The following is a 20,435-nucleotide window of genomic DNA, read 5'->3' on the forward strand; positions in this document are numbered from 1 at the left end:
TATTTTTAATTTGTGAAATATTCCACCAGTGTTGTATCAAATATCAAGTTAACCAAGAAACTAAGAGTCTACTAATTAAGTGATTGGTCATATTCTCAGCTGTCCTTATTAATTCCTTTTTTAGTTTGGCAACGATTAAAAACTAAACAACAGGCTCTTTTTGAAGATAGATTTTGCAGGTAATATTAAAGACGCCATATTAGAGAAAACAGATAATTCAGACATACAAATAAGACACAAGTGAGTCAAAGTGAAAATATGAAGATTTATTTTGAGTTATCATTTACAGTTTTAATAATCCACTCTGGTAATATGAGCAATTCTATAAGTCCTTTTTTCTTCCATTTCCTTTTTGCTGCTTATGAAATCTAAGTTGGCACGGTATGCTTAATAATCATTTTTAATAAATAAAGCACAGTAAGAAGAAGTTGTTCATTGTTATGTCTGCACTTTGCTCTTTCCTTTCCTCTTATGTGTCTGCACATTGAGCTTCCTCAGAAACAACTCCTTCTCTGTTCAATCCAAATTATTTAAAACATTTTGTTGCCTGGTAAATCCTGCAACCAAAAAAACGAAAAGACACAATTCTGGACAAGTTTTGTCCAATTTTTACCTTTAAAGTTTATTCACTTGTCTCCGAAGGTTGTTTGGAGTTTCTTAAATTTAAAGTTTTTGGTTATTTATTTATTTATTTTTAAGCAAAGCACCAGTAAACTCAGTAATTCAGCCCATGCACTTCCAAAAACACATCTTCATGAGTAAAATGTTTTGCATCTGTAACATTTTGACAGCATCTGTAAACCCATGAGGATGTTGGGGGGATTAAAATCAGGACCAGGAGCAGGTACAGGGACAAACAGTCACTTCATCTGCTGCAGCTCGATAGAAACCGCACGCATCTTGGGCCTCCTGTGGTCTAACCTCCACGTGAAGAGTCCCACTACGATCACCATGAGCGGCAGAGCCGCGCAGACCACGATGCGGCTGATGGGCAGCTGGACGGGACACACTGTGACTGGAGGCTGTGGACACTGGGGAGGTTGAGATGTTTGGAACAGAAACGTAGATCTGAAATCCATAAACGCGGCCGTGCTGTTGTCTTTTGAGCCCACCTGACACGTCCACTTCCTGTTGTTGTCTTCCTCCTGGAGTTTAACAGTAACCGTGACGTTGCAGCGAGTGTCAATCACCTCGATCCTGCACAGAGTTACAAATCATCAGCAATCACTCATTGGTCTTTCGTGGTTTCTACAAATAGAAGAAAAGCCTACGGGTTCAGTGTGAGCACAGTGTTTTTGATCAGTAATTGCCAACCTGCTGCTGTTGGAGAGCTTGGTCCCGTTCTCAGTGAGCCAGTGCAAGGTGAAGCCGCTGGAGTACGACCTGCAGCTCCCAGCATCGAAGTAGGTGAACAGGACGCAGCTCAGGACCAGGTCTCCCCCGGGCTGCAGGTCAGTGATGGTGGACCGTGAAGCGATGGAGAGGAGGGAGAGGTAAACGTCGCTGACGGGGTCGCTGTCCTGCATGCAGACGTAGGAGCCGGCGTCGCTCGCCTTGAGCCCATTGATGCCGAGGGAGCAGTTGGAGGCCACGGACAGGCGGCTGAATTTGTCCGACCCTGCGTTCACCCGCCCCCGGCTGACCTCCTGGGCGAAGCGGCCTCCTCTGTAGAAGGTCCAGAAGATGGAGGAGCAGTCTGTGGAGTTTGTGGAGCACGGCAGGAGGGTTTCACCTCCAAGTCTGCTGTACACAAACGCCAAGTCCTTTCTACAGGTCACACCTGGAGAACAGAGTTCAACAAGTTTAAATAAATCACACAAAAACTGACATGAATTTGCAAAGTGCTAAAGTTACTTAAACAAGACTTTAACTGCAAATTTTCAATAAAAGTAAAACTATTGCTTATTTGTCTAATATTTAGACAGAACACAACATCTAGAACTAAACAGCAGACGACTGAGGGTCATCAACACCCCCCATAGAGTCATCTTCTGTCCCTCCATCTCTTTAGGATATGTACATAACACACTGCCTCAGAGACGCGTTACACCCTGGACACCACCTGTTGGTCAAAGCCAAAACGAACAGGCTGAGAAACAGCTTCTACCCCAGAGCTGCTATAGCATCAAACCCTATAATACAAACTGTGACCACAGAACTGCTGCCTCAAGTTTCACAATGACAATAAAGTGATGCTGATTCTGAGCAGATGTGCAATGTGACAAAATTATTTCTTTTTCTTCAGAAATGATTTGTAAAAGGAGAGTTCATTAAATGTGAACATTTTCATAATTTTATTGTTCTTTGCTCTAAACTTAACTCAAATTTTTTTGCACTTGTTGTTATTTTGAAGTTATTATACCATCAGGTAACTGGTCTCTCCTACTTTTAATCAAACTAGAGAATAAAGGCCCTGAAATAATTTTTTTTGTGTATAACCTCAAAGTAGCATTTGTGGCTTGAGTTGTTAATTTTATATTTTTTATTTTATTATTTATTTGATGAAGACACGCGGACATTAACCAAATATATGACAGCATATAAATATATAAGGGCTAAATCCCATCCGTATCCTCATATTAAAAGACGGACAAATGTACCATAAATAGCAGTTAATACAATACCATGTGTATAAAAGAAAAGAAAAACAAAGCAAACTATAATTGGCAGCAATTATACAATAAATTACAGCGAGATTCAATAAAGAGATAAGAGAGAATTAATTAACATTTCATTCATGGATTCATATTTAAACCGTTCTTTAAGCTGCTTTTTTGTTTGTTTGTTTTTTAAGGCTGTGGAAGTGGAAGTGTCTCTGATCCAGGTTTGGAGATTATTCCAACGTGCACTGACCTTTTAACCCATATAGCAATAGAATATTTCTGGTTTGATGTCAAAAAAGATTAATTTGTGTTGCATCCAAATGCCACCGAATGAAACTCAAAGACAAAGACGGACGACGAGCGTCCGTTTATTTTACAGCGTGACCTGGAGGACCACTGAGAATTAGTGACTCACTTTAAGAGTCACTTTAACACTGGATCATGTCTATAGAGGATTATTATGTCTTTTTCTTTTTTTCAAATACAAAATCATATAAATCTAAGATTTAACTTAAACGCGACCAAAGAAAAAAAAGCTGTTTAATGCTGCTTTACTGTTGGTGTAAATGTGTCGTGTTTTGTGCCCACTGCCATCAGACAGCCGACATGTAGGACGTTTATTTTTTTTGTTTGTTGTCTCTGTTCTTTTTAATTTCCTGTGCTGCTGTAGCATTTGAATTTCTCCAGTGAGGATCAGTCTTGTCTTATCTTTCTGCTAAATTGAGATTTTCCATAGTAAAATAGACTAAATATCATTTTATGTCATCAGATTTTGTTGTTGTGGACGCGTGAAGTTAGACCTTCTCTGGGCCTCTCATCACGTTACAGACGTCTGTATCGAGATGAAAGAAAAACAGCTCAAAGTTCTGCTTTTAGCCACAAAATAAAGCTCAAAACTGTTTGATTTTTAACTGTGTTCTAGTTATTTTATTATTTACTTATCTAGTTCATTTCATTGCTTTGTGTTTTTAACGAGGTTAAATGACGCTGGCGGTCGATCAGTTAAAAACAAAGATCCGTAAAAACTGAGCTGTTTATAACGACATGTTCATGAGGACAGATGGATTCTGGTTTGGGCCACGATCAGGGACAAAAAACAAGAAAGAGGAAACAAACGGACGTGTCCAGTGATCTGTCGACCCATCCATCCACCCCGACCTCCTCCCAGGCTGTTACTGACACAAATTCAGACTCAAAGTTTTCACTTTTCATGACACAAGAATAATGAATCACTAATCAAACTTTATTTATATAGCACTTTTCCTACCAAAAAAGTAACGTGCAAAGAAATTACAAGAAACAAAACCAAGAAACTGCCACCACATATGTACACACACACACACACACACACACACACACACACACACACACTACACATGCACATACACAGCAACACTCACACCAATATACACACAGAGTCAACAAGATTCTGAATAAATTTCGCTAAATTTCTCATTTTAAAATCAAGATTGAGTCACTGTTAACGAGGAAACATTAATTAATATTTTACTTTTTTATTCTGAAACAGAACAAAAAAACACCATAAATGACCATGGTTGAGACGTCAGACTGTTCGAGTCAATACTGATACCGACATTTAATGTTTAGTATTTTTTGATTATAGACACATGAAATAATGAAACTAAGTTGAGAGAAAAAATCCGAGAATTTAAGATCAGATAAGATAAGATAAGATCAGATCAGATAAGCCAAATCTGTTCAGTTGAGTATTTTACTTTCAGTATTTTACTTTTCTGGTATTTTCACTGAAGTAAATGATGTGAATTCCTCTTTCAAGGATCTGCGTCAAGTTATGAGGAAAGCAACATTTGCAGAAGTCAGAGTCAAAAGACAAAGAAACACACAGCAGAATAATGCCTGATAACAGAACAACTGAGACGAGACAAAAGAAGCAAACGTAGTGAAGTGAACGAACCGTACCCGTCAGAAGCAGACCGATGAGCAGCAGGATTTTAAAGCTCTTCATGTTTGTGACTGCAGATCTGTTTGCAGCTGTGCTGCTGCTCTCGCTACAGATCTGCCTTCGTTTCCTGTGTTATACTGAAAAGCACAGGGCGTTCATGCCAGGCTTCAGCTGAGAGGATGAAGATGTTCGACAAAACTCAGTGAGAATTCGCCAGCCTGGGACTGTGGCACCGTGTGTTTGGATCATTAGATGAAGCATTAACGGTGAATTCATCTGCAAACAGCTGTGTCATCAAGTTTTCATGCATGAAAGTTCGTTCTTGTCCACAGGAAATAATAAACTAGTTTCTGCAGAGATTTCAACTACATCGACACATCACTTTTTGTTTGTTATGAAGAAACCTAGAAACATGAATCATCTGATTTAATGACTTTATTTAACTTTATTTATTTATGTGGAAGTTTTAAATTTAAGTTTTAATTTCATTCTGCAGGATATGCTGGTCTTCAGTCAAATGAGCCATTAAAAGAGCTTTTTTCTTTCTTTTTTGGTTGAAAAAAAGGTGAAAAATGAAAATCATCCAGGTGGCTTTTACTTTTTTATGTCATCGGTTTTGTTTTGTACTGTGATACGGACCAAGGTGTGAAATGCAGCCGTGTGCAGTTTTTCCCTTTCATGGGGGTTTCACGAGGAAGTGGGCTTGCGTCACAATGTACTAAAGTTATGACCCATTTCATGGCCACAGTTCCTAGAACAGGTGAAAAGTGCTCGATCAGGCCTCGATGACTTCATCCGCAGACTGACAGTTCTGCATCGTCCAAAAGGAGCAGGAGGACAAAAAAAAAAGTTCATGAAAGCGTCAGACATTTTCACCCTCCACCACCATCCTGTAATGAATAAACCCTAAAGTGAGTCAGTCCCAACAGACGTCACGTTATAATGTTCAACTTTACAGCAGAAACGAACACAGTTGAGGTTCATTCATTCATCATTCCTCTTTTTATTTTATTGTGTCAAGGCTTTAAGATCTGAGTGACATCTGGGCGCCCTCACAGTTTACTCGCTGTCTTTAATTCAGCCCAGGTTTATTTATAGAGCGTCAAGAACAGGAGAAATAGTTTTTACCTTTTTACTAACAGTGACGCAGGATAAACACGTTTTAAAATTAAAATTGCAAATGTATTTCATAATCTTTCACTCTTTTTTATGCTTTGTTTCCATTTTGTACCTGTAATGTACTAACCTCCTGAGACCCAGTGTCCTCATATGGGGACACTACATTTTAGGTTTGTTGCAGTTCATTCTGCTTCATTTAGACCCGTTGTCCTCATAAGGGGACACTTTTGCCTTATTTATGCTTATTAACTTATCTAGTTTGATGTGACGTGCAAGTTTAACAAATTAACAAGTACTCGTTTGAGGGCTATTGGGATTTTATTGTTTCCATTTTTATATTTTATTTTACACATCGGCGACTTAAATTGTAATATACAGTGAAATAATCCCTGCGTCGACATAATTTATTTCAAGAACTCCTTCCAGTTCATGGATGATGATTATTTTTTATGCTTCTTAGGTTCCTGTTAATTCCAAATACCTGAAGATTTTAATCTCATCTTAAAGGAACGAAGGTGCATCGCTGTCTATCTAAAAAGTGTCTGTGCACGCAGCGTTTTGAAGGTAAAACAAAAGAAAAGGTCCATCAGATTAGAAATGCGGTGAGGCGACTCGCTGCTCGATAAAGTTTGTAGTCGGGCTCAGGAGAAACTGAACCGTCGCTTCGTTAAGCTGCTGTGCTGCGTTCCTCCCCCACGACATGCGACTCTTTAACACCTCTAAATATATCAAATACAGACACACACCTTATCACGCATACACACACGCACACACACACACCTACTGTTTTTTATATATTTATATTTTGTATTTTTATATTTTATATAACTTAATGCTGCTTTTGTCTTGTCCAAACCTGCAGGCCCCTTGTGTTCCACTTTTTGTCAAGCTGCTGGAAATATGAATAAAGTATCTATTTATCTATCTATCTATCTATCTATGCCCGCCCCCCACTACACACTCACACACACATGCACAATCCCACTTTATTCTATTTCTATACATCTGTTTGTATATATTCATATTATTTGGCCGCATATCTTTTTCATCTTTATTATTCTAATTTATTAAATTAATTGTATTTTTGCTTCTGTGGAGTCTGGATGTTCGTTACTGTAATGACGCTGCATCGATGCAGAACATTTGAGAATAAAAGAATCTTGCGTCTTATTTCTTCTCTATTTCTGCTCATGCATTTGTGTTGTACTGCTGTGTAGCATGTTAACGGCCGTGTGTCCCCCATGTTGTGTAACATGCGGCATCTATAAATGTATTCGTATCACGATAAGGAATTATCTTTGACAGAAGCGTATTCATCTTGTTCTCTTATTTTTTCTGTCTCTGCCAGGTCGGACTTCAGGATTTTCCCTGTTTAAAGGGAGTTTTTCTTTGCCACCGTCATCTTTGCGTTTGCTCTGGAGGTGTCAGGACTGGTTCTAGTAAAACGTCTTGACACACCACAGGTTTCTGTAATCAGTGACCTCTGAGCTGCAGGCCGACACCCCTTGTTGTGGTCGTATTGTTTCTGACACAGGATGTGGCGTGGCACTGAAGGAGCGGGGTTGATGCTCTGCCCAGCTCTGCAGTGAAGCGTGGGGCCGTCGGATGCTTGTTCAGCGTTTCATGACCCCCAACAGCGGTGGTTTCCACAGCAGAATGTTTTCTATTCTGTGGCTGCGTCTGACACTAAAGACGACTTAATTAAAAGACTTTGATTTGAAGTTAAGTCCTATGTATTTGTTGTATTTCCCAAAGACCGGACAGAAAAGGAAGGAAGGTTATTTGTCTTTACAGTAGTAGCAGAGAAAAAGATCCCAGTATAAATATTTATACAATGGAGAGAAATTAACAGCCAGATCCATGCGGTTGTTTATTTAATTAGGTTTATTCTAGTTTTAAAATTAAAATTGCAAATTTATTTCATAATCTTTTAGTGACGCTACATTCAGTCTATGGAGCGACTGCAGCCAAAGAGAAGACAGAGACATTTGGATATTATTACTTATTGTTACGCCTCATAGTTTAATAAATGTGTGATGCATTTCCTGCATTTTAATGGAAATAGTTATAAATAGCTTTGTTCAAGAATTTTGGAAATTTACACTTTAGATTTACATTCTGATAAATTCTGGTTCGTTAAACATGTTTGTGGTTTTCACGGTGAAAAATAAAACTTTTTCCTTCTGGGATTTTATGGTTTTAGGTCAAATGTGTAAATACAGTTTGTCGAAATGAATAAATAATTGATAAATGACACAGATGAGATTGTGCTGAAAAGAATGAAACCTAACAAAGCAACAACGTAAAGCGTTTTTTAGATGAAATAGAAAGTAAAACCAAAAGTAGTGAAAAACAGCCAATTATGACTCAGAGGGTTAATGTACATTTAACAGTTTGATTTACTGTTACTGGCACATTTTGCACACATGGAATTCATCTAATTTCCTTTATAGATTAAGCATGGTTTGCATGATCTATCTATCTATCTATCTATCTATCTATCTATCTATCTGCACAGACTTTGTTAACGTGGTGCAACACATAAAAAGAAAGTAAAAATAAAAATAAATCTGATTTCTTAGAGAAAAAATATCTGGATATCTGGTTTCTTATTAAAGTTAAAAAGAACACACATTTAAACCCTTTGCTTTAAGGAAGTGTAGAGAAATAAAAACTTCATCTTTGACGTTTATTATATACAGATGCTTTCCTGATCCCTTCTTTGTTAATGGCGACGTTAAGGATGTCTGAAATGCTGCGTGTTGCTTTGAGAAGGAGTACGTAACAGTTCCTAGTGTTGTCCTGAAGCCCGTCACCACCAGGTGAAGGTGAGCTTGTAGAAGAAGTTGTAGCTCCTGGACAGGAAGCTCTTCTCGGGATGGTGAGGCTGGACGCTGACCCTGTAGCCCTGACTCTCAATGTCCGTCTTCACGCAGTCCAGCAGGTCCTTCACCGAGGGCACGGCGTTCCACGGCCCGAACGTCACCACCGACTCCTTGTCCGCCTCCAGGGTGCTGATGGCGTTGTCGTAGAAACCGAGGTCCTCCTCCGTCCTCAGCACACAGATCAGGATGTTGGAGTGGCGGGCGGCGATGGCCTCGGCTCTGGCGATGCGGATCAGCACCTGGAAGGAGGGAGGATTTACAGAAGAGGTGAGTCCAGACGGGAGTCACGTGATTTAAATAATACTCTACTACTACACTGGAGAACCTGGCTGAAGTGGTTCTGCTGCTGTGGAGCAACGAATCTGCTGCAAGAAGTTTTATTGTCAAAGATGCCCAACAAGACTTTTCAAACAGTTTGTTCCACCCCCGCTGGTCTTGTGGTCTAACAGTGGCGTCAACCTCTCCTGGTCGACTAACACCACAAGCGACGGCAGCATCTGCACTTCCTGTAAGTCCTCAAGACAAACAGCTCGTGCAGAAAGGTGCCGGTGGCCTCACAGTAACACAGGCTCTAGAAGCACTACAGCCAGTCATCCACACAGCACCACCACCTTTGGTTTTACCTTTATATTTCATCTCATAAACAGGGTTTCATTCTTTTCAGCACAAACTCGTCTGTGACATTTTGACAAAGAGTAGTAACACATTAGACCTAAAACCACATTGAAACCATTGAATCTGAGTAGGTCAACGATAGATTTTCACTGTGAAAACCACAAACATGTAACAACAAGCGTAAACTGCAAAAGCTTATGTACAAATTTAGCAAACAACCAATGACAAAACCATCAGGTGTTACAATGAGTAATAATATCTTCTTCTGTTTCTGTGGCTGCAGTCGCTCCATAGACTGAATAAAGTGTCACTCCCACAACTTTTCCCTCTTCCTTAGCAACCGAGCATTTGAAGCTAGCTAGCTAGCTAGCGATCTCCACTTGTTAGTGTTTTGGCTTTTCACCGTCTCTCTGTGCTCCAGACCATAAATTATTTATAATAAGTCGAGTTTTACTTGGCCTATCAACAAAATTTAAAAACTGGTCTATAGTTTGAAGTCAGCACCTTCTACAAAAGCTTCAGTGACGTATATGTCTTGCTGCTATGTCGTCTTAAATTGGTCACGTGATTTGGACCCTCAACTCCAGAGAGCTAACTGTGAACGTCCTGTCCCTTTTAGTTTTCAGCCTGGGGGCCCTGGGACAGACCTGGGGATGTCGAGCTTCATGCCGGCCTGTACGATGTTAAAGGTCAAAGGTCTTGAAGAGCTTTAAAAGTAACCGAGAAGATCTGAAAGCTACAGGAAGCCAGTGGAGAGAGCCGTGGAATCAGGGGTTCTAACCCGAGAGTCTGAAGCTGATCAAACTTTATTCGAGTGTAACAGACGAGAGGAGAAGTGAGAATGTGCCGGTTTGTGGAGGGGGTGCAGCTGACCTCGATGTTCTCTTTGTAGTGAGGGACTCTGGAGAGGAACGGCTGCCGTCCCACCAGCTCTCCAAACAGCTGAGGAGCGTCCTCCAGACGTTTGACCAGTGGTTTGATGTCGTAGTGGACCGCTTCCTTATAAACCTGCACACACACACACACACACACAGGTTACATTGAGACACCTCTGCGGTTCCTTTAAAGCTGCTCCGTGCGAACTCAGACCTCCAGGATGTTCTCCGAGGGCATCTGCTCCGATCTCAGGAAGTCCAGGACGGGTCCGAAGTGCGATCCATCCCGGTCGATGAAGCAGCGTCCCTGCGCGTCCGTGAGGAGTTTGGGTGGTCCGCTGAACATCTCGGCCAGCTTGGAGTCGGGGTGTTTCCTGAGCGTGCTCAGTGTGGTGCTGAACAGGTGGCCCCCGACATTTAGCTGCACCACAGGAGAGTGCTGCAGGAAGAGATGCACGACTTACAGGGTTACAGGGTTTCACAGAAAGCTGTGTACGACTCCTTCAGCAACAAGAGTGGGAATTAAATAGTTTAGGACCCCTTCTATAACTTACACATTTAACAGTACTTAAACAAACTTGTCCTGGAGGGAATGTCATCAGATAGAAGACCACACACACATATTTTGGTACTGCACAAAGTTGGAAGATTATTGGGAGGGAATTCAGAACGAATTATTCTTAATATTAAACACTGAGTTACACTGAGTTGGAGCACTCTCAAATCTAAATGGCGCTATTTATAAATATACATTATTATTATCATTTTGCATTCAATATTAAGCTCTATAAATATAAGTTTTAACTTTAGCCTGTAATCAGTGACCTTTGAGCTGCAGGCCGCTGTGTCTTCTTGTGGTATTATTGTTTTTGACACTTTCAGATCGACACAGGATGTGGTGTGACGCTGAAGGAGCAGGTCGATGCTCTTCCCAGCTCTGTGGCGAACTGTGGGGCCATCGGATGCTTGTTCAGCGTTTCATGACCTGTTCATTCCTCTAAAGATAGACTCAGACGACAGAGAATCACCGAGACATCTGACACAACACCTAACCTTGGACGAATGGATGTTGATGAGAGCGAGCTACACTGTTAGCTTCTCTGCTGCAACTGCACCTGCACTGAATAGGCTCTCGGCCAATGGCGGGGAACCTGACCTTCATCTTAAGATGGATTCCCATAAGTGAATAAATTAAATTTACCAACCAAACTGTGCTGCCTTAGGAGAACTGTCCAAATGTACTTTGTGATTTCTGTGGAGGAATGTCAGAAACAAACCAACGAACCCGAGATGTTTGCCCGAACTGTTAGCGGTTCAATTGTTTAGCTAATGCACTTTGGTTTGTTTTGTACACAACAAAGAAAAATCTGATCTAAATATGTGTCTAAATGCGTATGAATGTCGATAAATGTTTGGTACAAAAAGAATGAGAACACCCACAATTTATTTAAATAAGAACAAGATGTATTTAAAAAGTTTTATATTTCACCAATTTGCATGACAATGACTGAGAACCTTCACTGTCGTACATTTAAACTACTTTTTATTTATTTTATTTATTTATTTATTTTTGTGACTGTTCAAGCTATCCAAAGTAAAAGCGATGCTGTAGATTAAATAAGGGAGAAAATAAAACAGCACGTCTGTGACTTGGAGGGCATTTTGTAGCATGAGTCACCACACGCCCATTTACTCAGGGTGATAAGAGTTCATTCCTCTGGTGCTCGTCACAAAGTCAAACGTCTGAAACACCCGGACGACGACTTCATCAAGACTGAACCCACGTTCACGTACTTAAATGACGAGGAATGAGGTTAAAGGCTGAAAAAAGACGGACACACAGGTTGTGACCTCTCTGATCTACAGCCACAGTTTCTACCAGTTCTCCCACCCACACATTTTAAGACCAGAGGTGATGGAGCTTTTTATTGTGTAGCCCCCAAACACTTTCCTTTAAACGGGCCTTCGCTTAATTGCAGTTTTATGGCTGTTTTTAATCTGGGTTTCATGATGAACGTATTCATTTATTGCAATGGAAAACAATTTATTGCACTTAGCAGCCAATTAAACAGAAATGCAGTAATTAATCATCATAATTACACGTTAAAGAGAAACACAAAAACATGTTTTATTTTGTTTTCATGTTCATGTCAGAATAAGTTCATAAAATATTTTAAAAAATAAAAGGAATAATATTTAGTTCAATTTATAAGAAGATGATCCAGACGACATTATATAAAAAAAAGTAATTTAACTAAATAAAACATATTTAGTATTTCTATAAAGTCTTTTATCACTCATGAATCCAATTAAATATAAAATAATTAACATGCAACATGTCAGGGTTGTTCTGGGTTGATCAACGTTTATTCAAAATATATCTATTGTTTTTAAGTAAATTAAGTCTTTAAGTGTATTGATGCCACTGTTACTTCATCATCCCTCATGTTAATGAGCAATTAAAGATAAATTAAGCTTTCGATCATCCCCAAGATTAAATACGTTTGAAAATATATGTTAAGTTTAAACATAAAGAAAAGTAAATATATAAATGCCACTTATTTTGTGATTATTGACGAGCAAAAAAGTTTTTTTAATTCATCTTTTAAACTGATCAGATGTGAAAAAGAACCAACAGTTCGAACACACGCAGCTCAAAAAAAGAAAGAATATTTAACTCCAAAATGATTTAATCTGCTCCTTTTCATCTGGAAATGTTCATAAAAGCCTCTAAACTCCACTTCTCCCTTCAGATTATTTCCCGACACTTTTAAAAACCACCTCACGAACTCTTAGGCGGAAAATACCTGCAGAGAAAATGGACTCTTCATTCAAGACAGTGAAAGAATTTTTTTGTTTTGTTTTGTCTCTTCCATCCACCTGCTCGCTCGGGCCGCAGAGAATTATGGGAAAAGCTGTCGTTGAATCTGCAAAGCACCAAACTTCAAGTGTCTTTTCTTACCGGGGGAGCGGCTGACAGGTGTTTTTGGGATGTTTTGTAGTCCGGCAGACTCATCTCGTCCTCAGTCCTGATCCAGGTGAGAGTGGACAGGTAAGAGCCGAGGGGGGCGTGGCCTAACCCGGACGTGCTGCTTTAGACCAGAGCTGAGAAGATGAGTCACTCAGTGGCGACTATTTCAATCTATCTTCTTGCTTTTGTTAGATTATAATTACAATTAGTAGGCAACTTCTCCAAAGTATTTTATTGCACGTGATTATAGCTAATAAAGGCAACTAAAAGGCCAATTAAATGCAAATTAAATGATTAATTACTACATTTATACATTAATGTCAAATATGAGCATGTTGTGGTTGATAATCACTCAACATTAAACCACACTTGTTTTCTTATTAGTTAAATCCCATTTCTGTAAAGACGTTTACATTTTTACTTGAATTGTGGAAATGAAGACATGGCAGACTTAAAATTATAAATACATAAATTAACTGATCACAAAATTAAACAGTTTAAATAAGGTTTACTCTAAAAAAAACGAATTGTTCTTTCTACACATCTGTAGCCAGAAAAATGGAGCCGAGTGAGACATCTTACTTTATTTCCCTCATGTAGCGATCACGTGACTTCACACTTCCGCCTTTCAGATGCGATTAAGCTCTTTTGGTTTTAAACATATGCTTAATGTTTGAATTAACTTAAGTATGAAGGTATCTCCAGATTCTAACATCCAGTAAAATTATATTTCTGGTTTATATGCAGAAGTAACAACATTATAAAAATAGCAGATATTTAAAGATGTTTAATTTATACTGAGGGATAAATAAATGTTCATAGATGTTGCTGATAACGCTGCATTTATATAAAAGAGTCAGCAGGTGGCGCTGAAGTATGAAAACTCAATGTGTTTACAATGAAGTGACCACAACATTCAAAGTGTATTTTCCAGATTTTATTGTTTTTGTACACAAAAATCACAAGGGTCCTGCATCCATCTGGTGGAACGGGTGAAAACCTGCAGAAGACAAAAGAAAAATAAGCGTCAATATACAAAAAAAAATAAGATAATTTTATCCAGAGTTTAATCCCAACGGGTCCAGATCTTCCCTGATTTAAATAATTTCACATTTGGTTCTTGCGCAAACAGCTTTTCAACCCTTCTCAGACAAATGCCTCGATGTCTTCAACCAAAAGGGACTCGTGGCTCTGAGGACCCGGAGCAGGACCACAGAACGTGGACCTGGACCAGGAACCAGCAGAACCAGACTGAGACCTGTTCCGACTCGTCATCGTTTCTTCACTGAAGGGACCAGAACTGAGGCGGCGCTACAATAAAACGCTCACCCTGCGAGTGATGGGCTCCACTAATGAGGAAATATAATCAACATTTTGTAGTTTTAATTCTGGATACGGAAAATAAATATATCCCATAAAGAACTACACGGATCCAACTATGAATTGCACAAAAGAGATTTGCAGAAACTCTGTATCCGAGCTCACCGATCAAGTTATTTATTTTTTGTTAACCCAGTCGTGCTGTGGAGGTACATCCTGTTTTAACATCCATCTAAAAAAAACTACAGATGTCATGTTCTCCAGGTACTATTGAGGTTCTGGATGCTACGCCGGCTTGTGTAAATCCAGTGGTGAGTCCTCTTTACCCTCTTATGCGGTGGGTACAGGTGCTCCCTGGGGCATGACGGGCACCTCTGGCTTGGCCCCCTTCTGCTCAGACATGGGCGTGGTGGGCAGGGTCTCCTCCTTGGGCTCCACGATGCTGACGTGGTCGGGCAGGGGCTTCTTGGGGCCGATCTTACCGCTGGGGTCCCAGGGCAGCATGATCTTCACCTTGATGCCCAGCACACCTGAGAATGAACGTCGACGTTTAGCACCACAGTATAAAAAAAAAAAAAAAAAACGCGTAATAACGCGGGGGGCGTCTGAGCGTACTCACCCTGCCTCAGCAGGACATGGCGGACCGCTGTGTCGACGTAGTAGTTGACGGGGTCTCCGCTGTGGATCATCAGGCCGTCCACAAACTTCATGGACTTGGCCCTCTGGCCCCTCAGCTTTCCGGACACCACCACCTCGCAACCCTTGGCTCCGCTCTCCATGATGAACCTCAGAACACCATAACAGGCCCTGGAGGAGGACGTGGTGGCACACCGACGTTACACACTTTGGTATTTTTATTTGTAACGACATGAACCTGCACAGCTCTTCTCTGCAATAATAATGTTCACTTCATAAACGTGTTCATATTTGCATGTGCAATAATTTCCCACTGTGCAAAACTCCATATTCAATGTTATTACAGAGCAACAAACAGATGTGCACTAACACTAGTACATATATATATTTTTCTTTTAATTGATGCATGTATTCTAATTCTGATGTGACTGATATTCTAACTGATAAGACTCTAATAAGGGAACTAGTGTGTGCAGCTTTTCAACCCTTCTCAGACAAATGCCTCGATGTCTTCAACCAAAAGGGACTCGTGGCTCTGAGGACCTGGAGCAGGACCACAGAACGTGGACCTGGACCAGGAACCAGCAGAACCAGACTGAGACCTGTTCCGACTCGTCATCGTTTCTTCACTGAAGGGACCAGAACTGAGGCGGCGCTACAATAAAACGCTCAACCTGCGAGTGAACGCAGCGATTGAAGCTGCACGTCTCTGATGATCATTTAATAGACACTTTAATCTTCCTTGTATGTACAAATACACTTTGCAATAAAATCTTTTCTGATTGTTTCTTGTCTAAAATTTTCTATGAACCGACATCAGATTTTTAAAATCATTTAAAATCAGGCCTCGATGAGTCCATGTAAACCTGCGTCTTTCCCTTAACTTGCCTCTAAATATTTGAACAGGACTCCTGCATTAATATTGTCAGCATGTATTTTTTGTATGTGTATATTACATCTGTTTTCATTGTTCCATCATGTTTACATGACTATATGTTAGTTCATTAACGTGCATTGCCCCTCATAAATAAATATTGTGCTTGCAAGTTAAGAGCAAATTTCTAACTGAAGTGAGACTTTAAACTGTTCGTAAAGAGAGATGTGAAGGATTTTTCTCTCTAGAGTCTTTTAGCAGCAGGTCTTTTTTTAAGGTTAAACCAGTGCAGCCGTAGATACGAGGATAAAACGTAGACTTACCTACGCACAGCCAGACCTCCCAGCAGCTTGTAGCGCAGAGACTCAGCCTGAGCGATGGCACAAAGACCACGGGTGGCAACTTTCTCGGCGTAGAGCTGAAGGACAGAGAGGAAACAGTTCAGTCAAACATCGTGTATTTCATCAAAGAGAAACTACACGTTTAACAGGTTCGTGTTCCTACGCTGCACATTGATCTCTGCTTTCTGCTCCTCAACCCTTCTCAGACAAATGCCTCTGTGTCTTCACATGAAAAGGACTCGCTGGTCTGAGGAACTGGAGCAGAACCACAGAACGTGGCCCTGAACCAGTTACCGGCAGAACCAGACTGAGTCCTGTTCCGTCTCGTCATCGAATCATCACTGAAGGGGTAATAAATAATTCTATTCAAAAATCCTCTGCAAAGTTTTAAGACTCAGAGCAGATTAAAGGGGTTTACTAAAAAAAACAAAAATAAAGCTCAAATTTAAAGATTCTTGAAATGTGCACTAGACTGTATTTCTTCTTCTGTGGTTTCCTTACCTCCACGCTGCCCTCGGGGAAACCGAACCTCTTCTGGACCACAGCGGTCAGCTCTCTGATGCGACGGCCCTTCTCTCCCAGAACATTCTGGGTTCTAAGGACAGAGACACAGACGTTTAAAGTTACTCCGTGGGCCTGGACTTAAGCACAATCCTGCTTCAGTTGTGCAAAATGTTCGTAAAAGATTATGCAGCACATCTGAACTGTCATGTGTCGGTTAACGGTATCAACGCTCCCATTGGTCCTCTACACTGAATCGTTCTGGTTTCTGTGTTTACAGCCTTTTAACACCACTAACAACTTGTTGCTCTCACAACTTTTAACGCCTTTTTGTCATCTTCTAAAACAAACGCGTCTCACTTCAGTTTGCTCGAGTGTGCAGCTTTTCAACCCTTCTCAGACAAATGCCTCGATGTCTTCAACCAAAAGGGACTCACTGCTCTGAGGACCTGGAGCAGGACCACAGAACGTGGACCTGGACCGGGAACCAGCAGAACCAGACTGAGACCTGTTCCGACTCGTCATCGTTTCTTCACTGAAGGGACAATAAACTGAGACCACTGACAGCTAGTCATGATGCTGAGACCCTGACGCGTCTCGTCATCTTCCAGAACAAGTTTAACCGTCTCGGTTTAGTTTGCTGAATGGACGAAGTGCAGCGGTCGCTCACCTTGTGGCCAGGATGATGATCTCGGTCCTGGTTGGAGTCACACGCACCTCCACGCCAGAGTAGCCGTCCTCGGCGAGCTCACGGGTCAAGAACTCGTTCAGCTCGGCCTTGAAGATACCGTCTGAGACGAACTATGGAGAGAGGAAGAGGGAGGACAGGGTCAAATTTAGCTCGACGTGTACAGAGTGAAAGGAGGAAATGCATTAAACAGTGAAGGAATTCAATAAGTACTTGATCTCACAACCTAAAATGTTTACATCACTGTAAAACGTTTATGAACCGAGGCTGGAAAGTCAGAAGCTCCAATGAAAGCAATGACAGCAGGTCATGCATCTACATCCAGATACACTTCAGTGGCTCCTAATATACAGATAAAGCTGCAGTGACAACATCCTAAAATCAAATACTTGCCCCTGAACACTTCAGTTAAACATGTAACGTTAATAGACTATAAATGTGTAACTACATTGTCACATGTTTCAGGATGAATTTAAGACTCCAACATACAAATGGAACACTAAAATAAACAACTACAGTCATTTGCAGCCTTTATAGAATATATTTTTTATCATTAACTACTTAGTTTTAATTAAAATTCAAAACATGTTTCACTTTAAGAGGAGCTGGAAGTAGCTCGTTGCTACATTTATTTTGACTGTGAAGCTAAAGCTACAGCTAAACCACATTAGACAACGTTAATTAATGTCACAATAAATTAGTTGAGATTTTAGCTATAGTGTGATTAAAAACTGCCGTATATGGATCCCGAGAGTTTAAAATAAGCAGGGGTTTGGTGCCGGTGTGTGCCTCCTCTCCGGCCATGTTAGCTGGTCCAAATGAGGAGGACGCGGCGCCGGCAGCATCTGGATTAATCCTCTCCGGCGTAGAGGCGGACGGGCCGAAATGACACCGGGATCAACTCGAAACACTCGTATCCCAACTAACATGACCCCATTTTTATAGAAACCCGCAGTCTGTGTGAGCAAAACGCGGATAAAACTGTGCTAACCTTCCTCTTCTTGGAGATTTGCACCGCCATCTTCCAATAGGCCGTAGACAGGAAAGGACCCGCAGAAGACGCGGAAATGGTTTTATACCAAAATAGTGACTTCCTGTGACGTCACGTAAAGGTTTGCGACGGGGATTGTAGTTTTTTTGTATCAGAAGCCACACGCTTGGTTTCTATGGTTTCCTTCATGAAGAACTCACATAAAACAACAAGATAAATAAAAAAAATAACATGTCTGATTAAAGCGGACAAAATAACTCACTATAAACGGAAGATTATTTATTTTATTATTATTATTACTTAATTTATTTTACTTTTAATCGTGTATTATTAGCGTTAACACGATGTGGGTGCCATTTCTAAACTGATTGGTGTTTACTGCCCCCTAGTGGCCACATAGAGACACTGCATCAAATGTGGTTATTCCGTCATGTCCAACTTGACGTGATAAAAAAATGTATAGACAATACTTTAAAAATAAGTGTCACTGACCAAACAGAACTGTTTCTAGTGTTCCTTTTTTGTGCAACAATATCCACTGCCAGTTCAAGACCCAAAACTTAATAATTATTGAAGGAAAACTCTGTTAAAGACATGTTAATAATGACATCTCTGTCATATTACCCCGATGATTAAATAATTAATGATACATCTGGCATGTACGAGTTGTTTTTTTTTGTTTGTTTGTTTTGTTTTTTGTCTGTGTAAAAGTCTTTAAAGTCTTTTTTTAAGATGCTGAAAGCATTTTCTAAATAAATCATCCTGCATGTGAGAAGACACATTAAATGGTTTAATATCATTCATATAATAAGTAAAATTCATCTGGGTACTAGTGCAAAACTTTAAGAGTCACTAATGTCACACATTGGCAAAGGTTGTATTCATTTATTTATATATATAAATATAAACCCTGTAGCAACAGCTTATAGTTCATGGTCATATTTCTTTGCACACAAACATCAAACTTCTGGCTGCAGCGTGTCAATAATTATTTTAATCTGCTTGAGTCAATCTGCATCTAAAGTGGGTAACTATAGCAACAGGGACTGAATGCAACAAGTTTTATTACAATCATAGTCACAATAATAATCTTTATTTCTGCAACAATTTTCAAATCCACATTACAAAGTGTTAAACCAACACATCTACATTTTAGAAAAATGGACCAATAGGCACAAAAAAACACACAAAAATACAATTAAAAATTTTAATCTCCTTTCCAAACCAATTAAGTCTCTTCAATAAAAGTGAGTAGAGAAGGTTTTAATAAAGAGAAACGAAAACAAAGGTAGAAACTACACAAAGAGTTAATATCAGACTACGTGAGAAAAAAAATATATAAATCAAATGTCTTCATGTCTGTGGCCACATGTGTCCTTTGAGTTGTGCATGGAGACGCTTCTGGTCTCAGCATCATGAATTAACGCACATTATCCCTTATATATGACAATGTAGTGCAGTAGACATAGAACCTTATGTGTCTCCTCACAAACAAACTAATGAAGATGGTTTTTGAAACTAAAAAGAATCAAAATGTTCAGATTCTTTCAGTGTGGATATAAAATGCCAGTTTAATGATTTCTCCTTGAACCACGTTAATTCTCAACCCTCATGCAGGAGCTGGTGTGGATGTTTGAACAAATTCAATCCTTTTAACCACGCTAGTTCACAAACCGCTTTCTTCAAACGAGTCCAGTGACGCTTTCACATTTTCAAAGAAACAACAAATGAGTATTTATACGTCTGCAGCATGAGGAGCAATTTAAGTCATATAAAAGAGATTGTGTCAAGTATCAGGATGAAGCAATTAGTTAAGTTAATATTCATAAGTTATTTATTGTAGATATTTCGGGGCAAAGTGCATCAAATCTCATCTCACGTCGACTGTAATTGCTCCTGTTTCAATGAGAGTAACAGGCATATCAGAGTAATGTTAGCTAGTATGTGACTATTCCCTGGTTATATGTGGTTATTGTGGTTAGGTTTTAGCTGAAATATGCGCCTTACTTCTTCTGCAGTCGTGTCCTCTTCACTGAGACTCTCATTGATTCAAAAACAACGTACTGATCCATGTCCATCAGCTTCTGTTTCA

At 40.0% G+C, this 20,435-nt stretch overlaps 3 protein-coding genes and 4 non-coding genes across 8 annotated transcripts; all 7 read right to left on the reverse strand.

The window, feature by feature from the left end:
• Positions 1-245: 245 nt before the first annotated feature.
• Positions 246-4,646, reverse strand: LOC125013596. The gene is made up of 4 exons (XM_047594396.1): positions 4,545-4,646; positions 1,315-1,780; positions 1,113-1,197; positions 246-1,031 (listed from the first exon to the last, which is right to left on the reverse strand). The coding sequence occupies exons 1-4, from the start codon at positions 4,588-4,590 to the stop codon at positions 861-863; spliced, it is 768 nt and encodes a 255-aa protein (XP_047450352.1). The 5' UTR covers positions 4,591-4,646; the 3' UTR covers positions 246-860.
• Positions 4,647-8,289: 3,643 nt separating this feature from the next.
• On the reverse strand, positions 8,290-13,127 carry kctd14 (potassium channel tetramerization domain containing 14). 2 transcript variants are annotated; one of them, XM_047594486.1, is made up of 4 exons: positions 12,984-13,127; positions 10,236-10,460; positions 10,020-10,154; positions 8,290-8,770 (listed from the first exon to the last, which is right to left on the reverse strand). In XM_047594486.1, the coding sequence occupies exons 1-4, from the start codon at positions 13,035-13,037 to the stop codon at positions 8,459-8,461; spliced, it is 726 nt and encodes a 241-aa protein (XP_047450442.1). In that variant the 5' UTR covers positions 13,038-13,127; the 3' UTR covers positions 8,290-8,458. The 2 variants fall into 2 exon arrangements, with proteins under 2 accessions (XP_047450442.1, XP_047450443.1); XM_047594487.1 differs by lacking the exon at positions 12,984-13,127 and adding an exon at positions 12,829-12,975.
• A 787-nt stretch (positions 13,128-13,914) lies between these two features.
• Positions 13,915-18,467, reverse strand: rps3 (ribosomal protein S3). The gene is made up of 7 exons (XM_047595156.1): positions 18,344-18,467; positions 17,335-17,465; positions 16,665-16,758; positions 16,146-16,240; positions 14,932-15,119; positions 14,639-14,842; positions 13,915-13,992 (listed from the first exon to the last, which is right to left on the reverse strand). The coding sequence occupies exons 1-6, from the start codon at positions 18,371-18,373 to the stop codon at positions 14,643-14,645; spliced, it is 738 nt and encodes a 245-aa protein (XP_047451112.1). The 5' UTR covers positions 18,374-18,467; the 3' UTR covers positions 13,915-13,992; positions 14,639-14,642.
• On the reverse strand, positions 14,134-14,283 carry LOC125014228. The gene has a single exon (XR_007113483.1). It is a non-coding gene; the product is annotated as a small nucleolar RNA SNORD15 (small nucleolar RNA).
• On the reverse strand, positions 15,434-15,583 carry LOC125014227. Its single transcript, XR_007113482.1, has one exon. It is a non-coding gene; the product is annotated as a small nucleolar RNA SNORD15 (small nucleolar RNA).
• Positions 16,361-16,510, reverse strand: LOC125014229. Its single transcript, XR_007113484.1, has one exon. It is a non-coding gene; the product is annotated as a small nucleolar RNA SNORD15 (small nucleolar RNA).
• On the reverse strand, positions 17,056-17,205 carry LOC125014226. The gene has a single exon (XR_007113481.1). It is a non-coding gene; the product is annotated as a small nucleolar RNA SNORD15 (small nucleolar RNA).
• Positions 18,468-20,435: the final 1,968 nt, after the last annotated feature.

This window comes from Mugil cephalus, chromosome 9 (assembly GCF_022458985.1).
Source record: "Mugil cephalus isolate CIBA_MC_2020 chromosome 9, CIBA_Mcephalus_1.1, whole genome shotgun sequence".
Lineage (NCBI taxonomy): Eukaryota > Metazoa > Chordata > Actinopteri > Mugiliformes > Mugilidae > Mugil > Mugil cephalus.

What these genes read in the sequence shown, in the direction of transcription:
- kctd14 (XM_047594486.1), bottom strand. Translation starts at nt 13,037, where the DNA reads ATGAGTCTGCCGGACTACAAAACATCCCAAAAACACCTGTCAGCCGCT. An exon ending in ACCTGTCAGCCGCTCCCCCG is followed by an intron (nt 10,461 to 12,983) that starts GTAAGAAAAGAC and finishes CTCTTCCTGCAG; the next exon opens with CACTCTCCTGTGGTGCAGCT. An exon ending in CCTCGGAGAACATCCTGGAG is followed by an intron (nt 10,155 to 10,235) that starts GTCTGAGTTCGC and finishes GTGTGTGTGCAG; the next exon opens with GTTTATAAGGAAGCGGTCCA.
- rps3 (XM_047595156.1), bottom strand. Translation starts at nt 18,373, where the DNA reads ATGGCGGTGCAAATCTCCAAGAAGAGGAAG. An exon ending in GGAGGTCTGGCTGTGCGTAG is followed by an intron (nt 15,120 to 16,145) that starts GTAAGTCTACGT and finishes GTCCTCCTCCAG; the next exon opens with GGCCTGTTATGGTGTTCTGA. An exon ending in CCATGTCCTGCTGAGGCAGG is followed by an intron (nt 14,843 to 14,931) that starts GTGAGTACGCTC and finishes GTTCATTCTCAG; the next exon opens with GTGTGCTGGGCATCAAGGTG.
- LOC125013596 (XM_047594396.1), bottom strand. Translation starts at nt 4,590, where the DNA reads ATGAAGAGCTTTAAAATCCTGCTGCTCATCGGTCTGCTTCTGACGG. An exon ending in CATCGGTCTGCTTCTGACGG is followed by an intron (nt 1,781 to 4,544) that starts GTACGGTTCGTT and finishes TCTGTTCTCCAG; the next exon opens with GTGTGACCTGTAGAAAGGAC. An exon ending in ACAGGAAGTGGACGTGTCAG is followed by an intron (nt 1,032 to 1,112) that starts GTGGGCTCAAAA and finishes CAACCTCCCCAG; the next exon opens with TGTCCACAGCCTCCAGTCAC.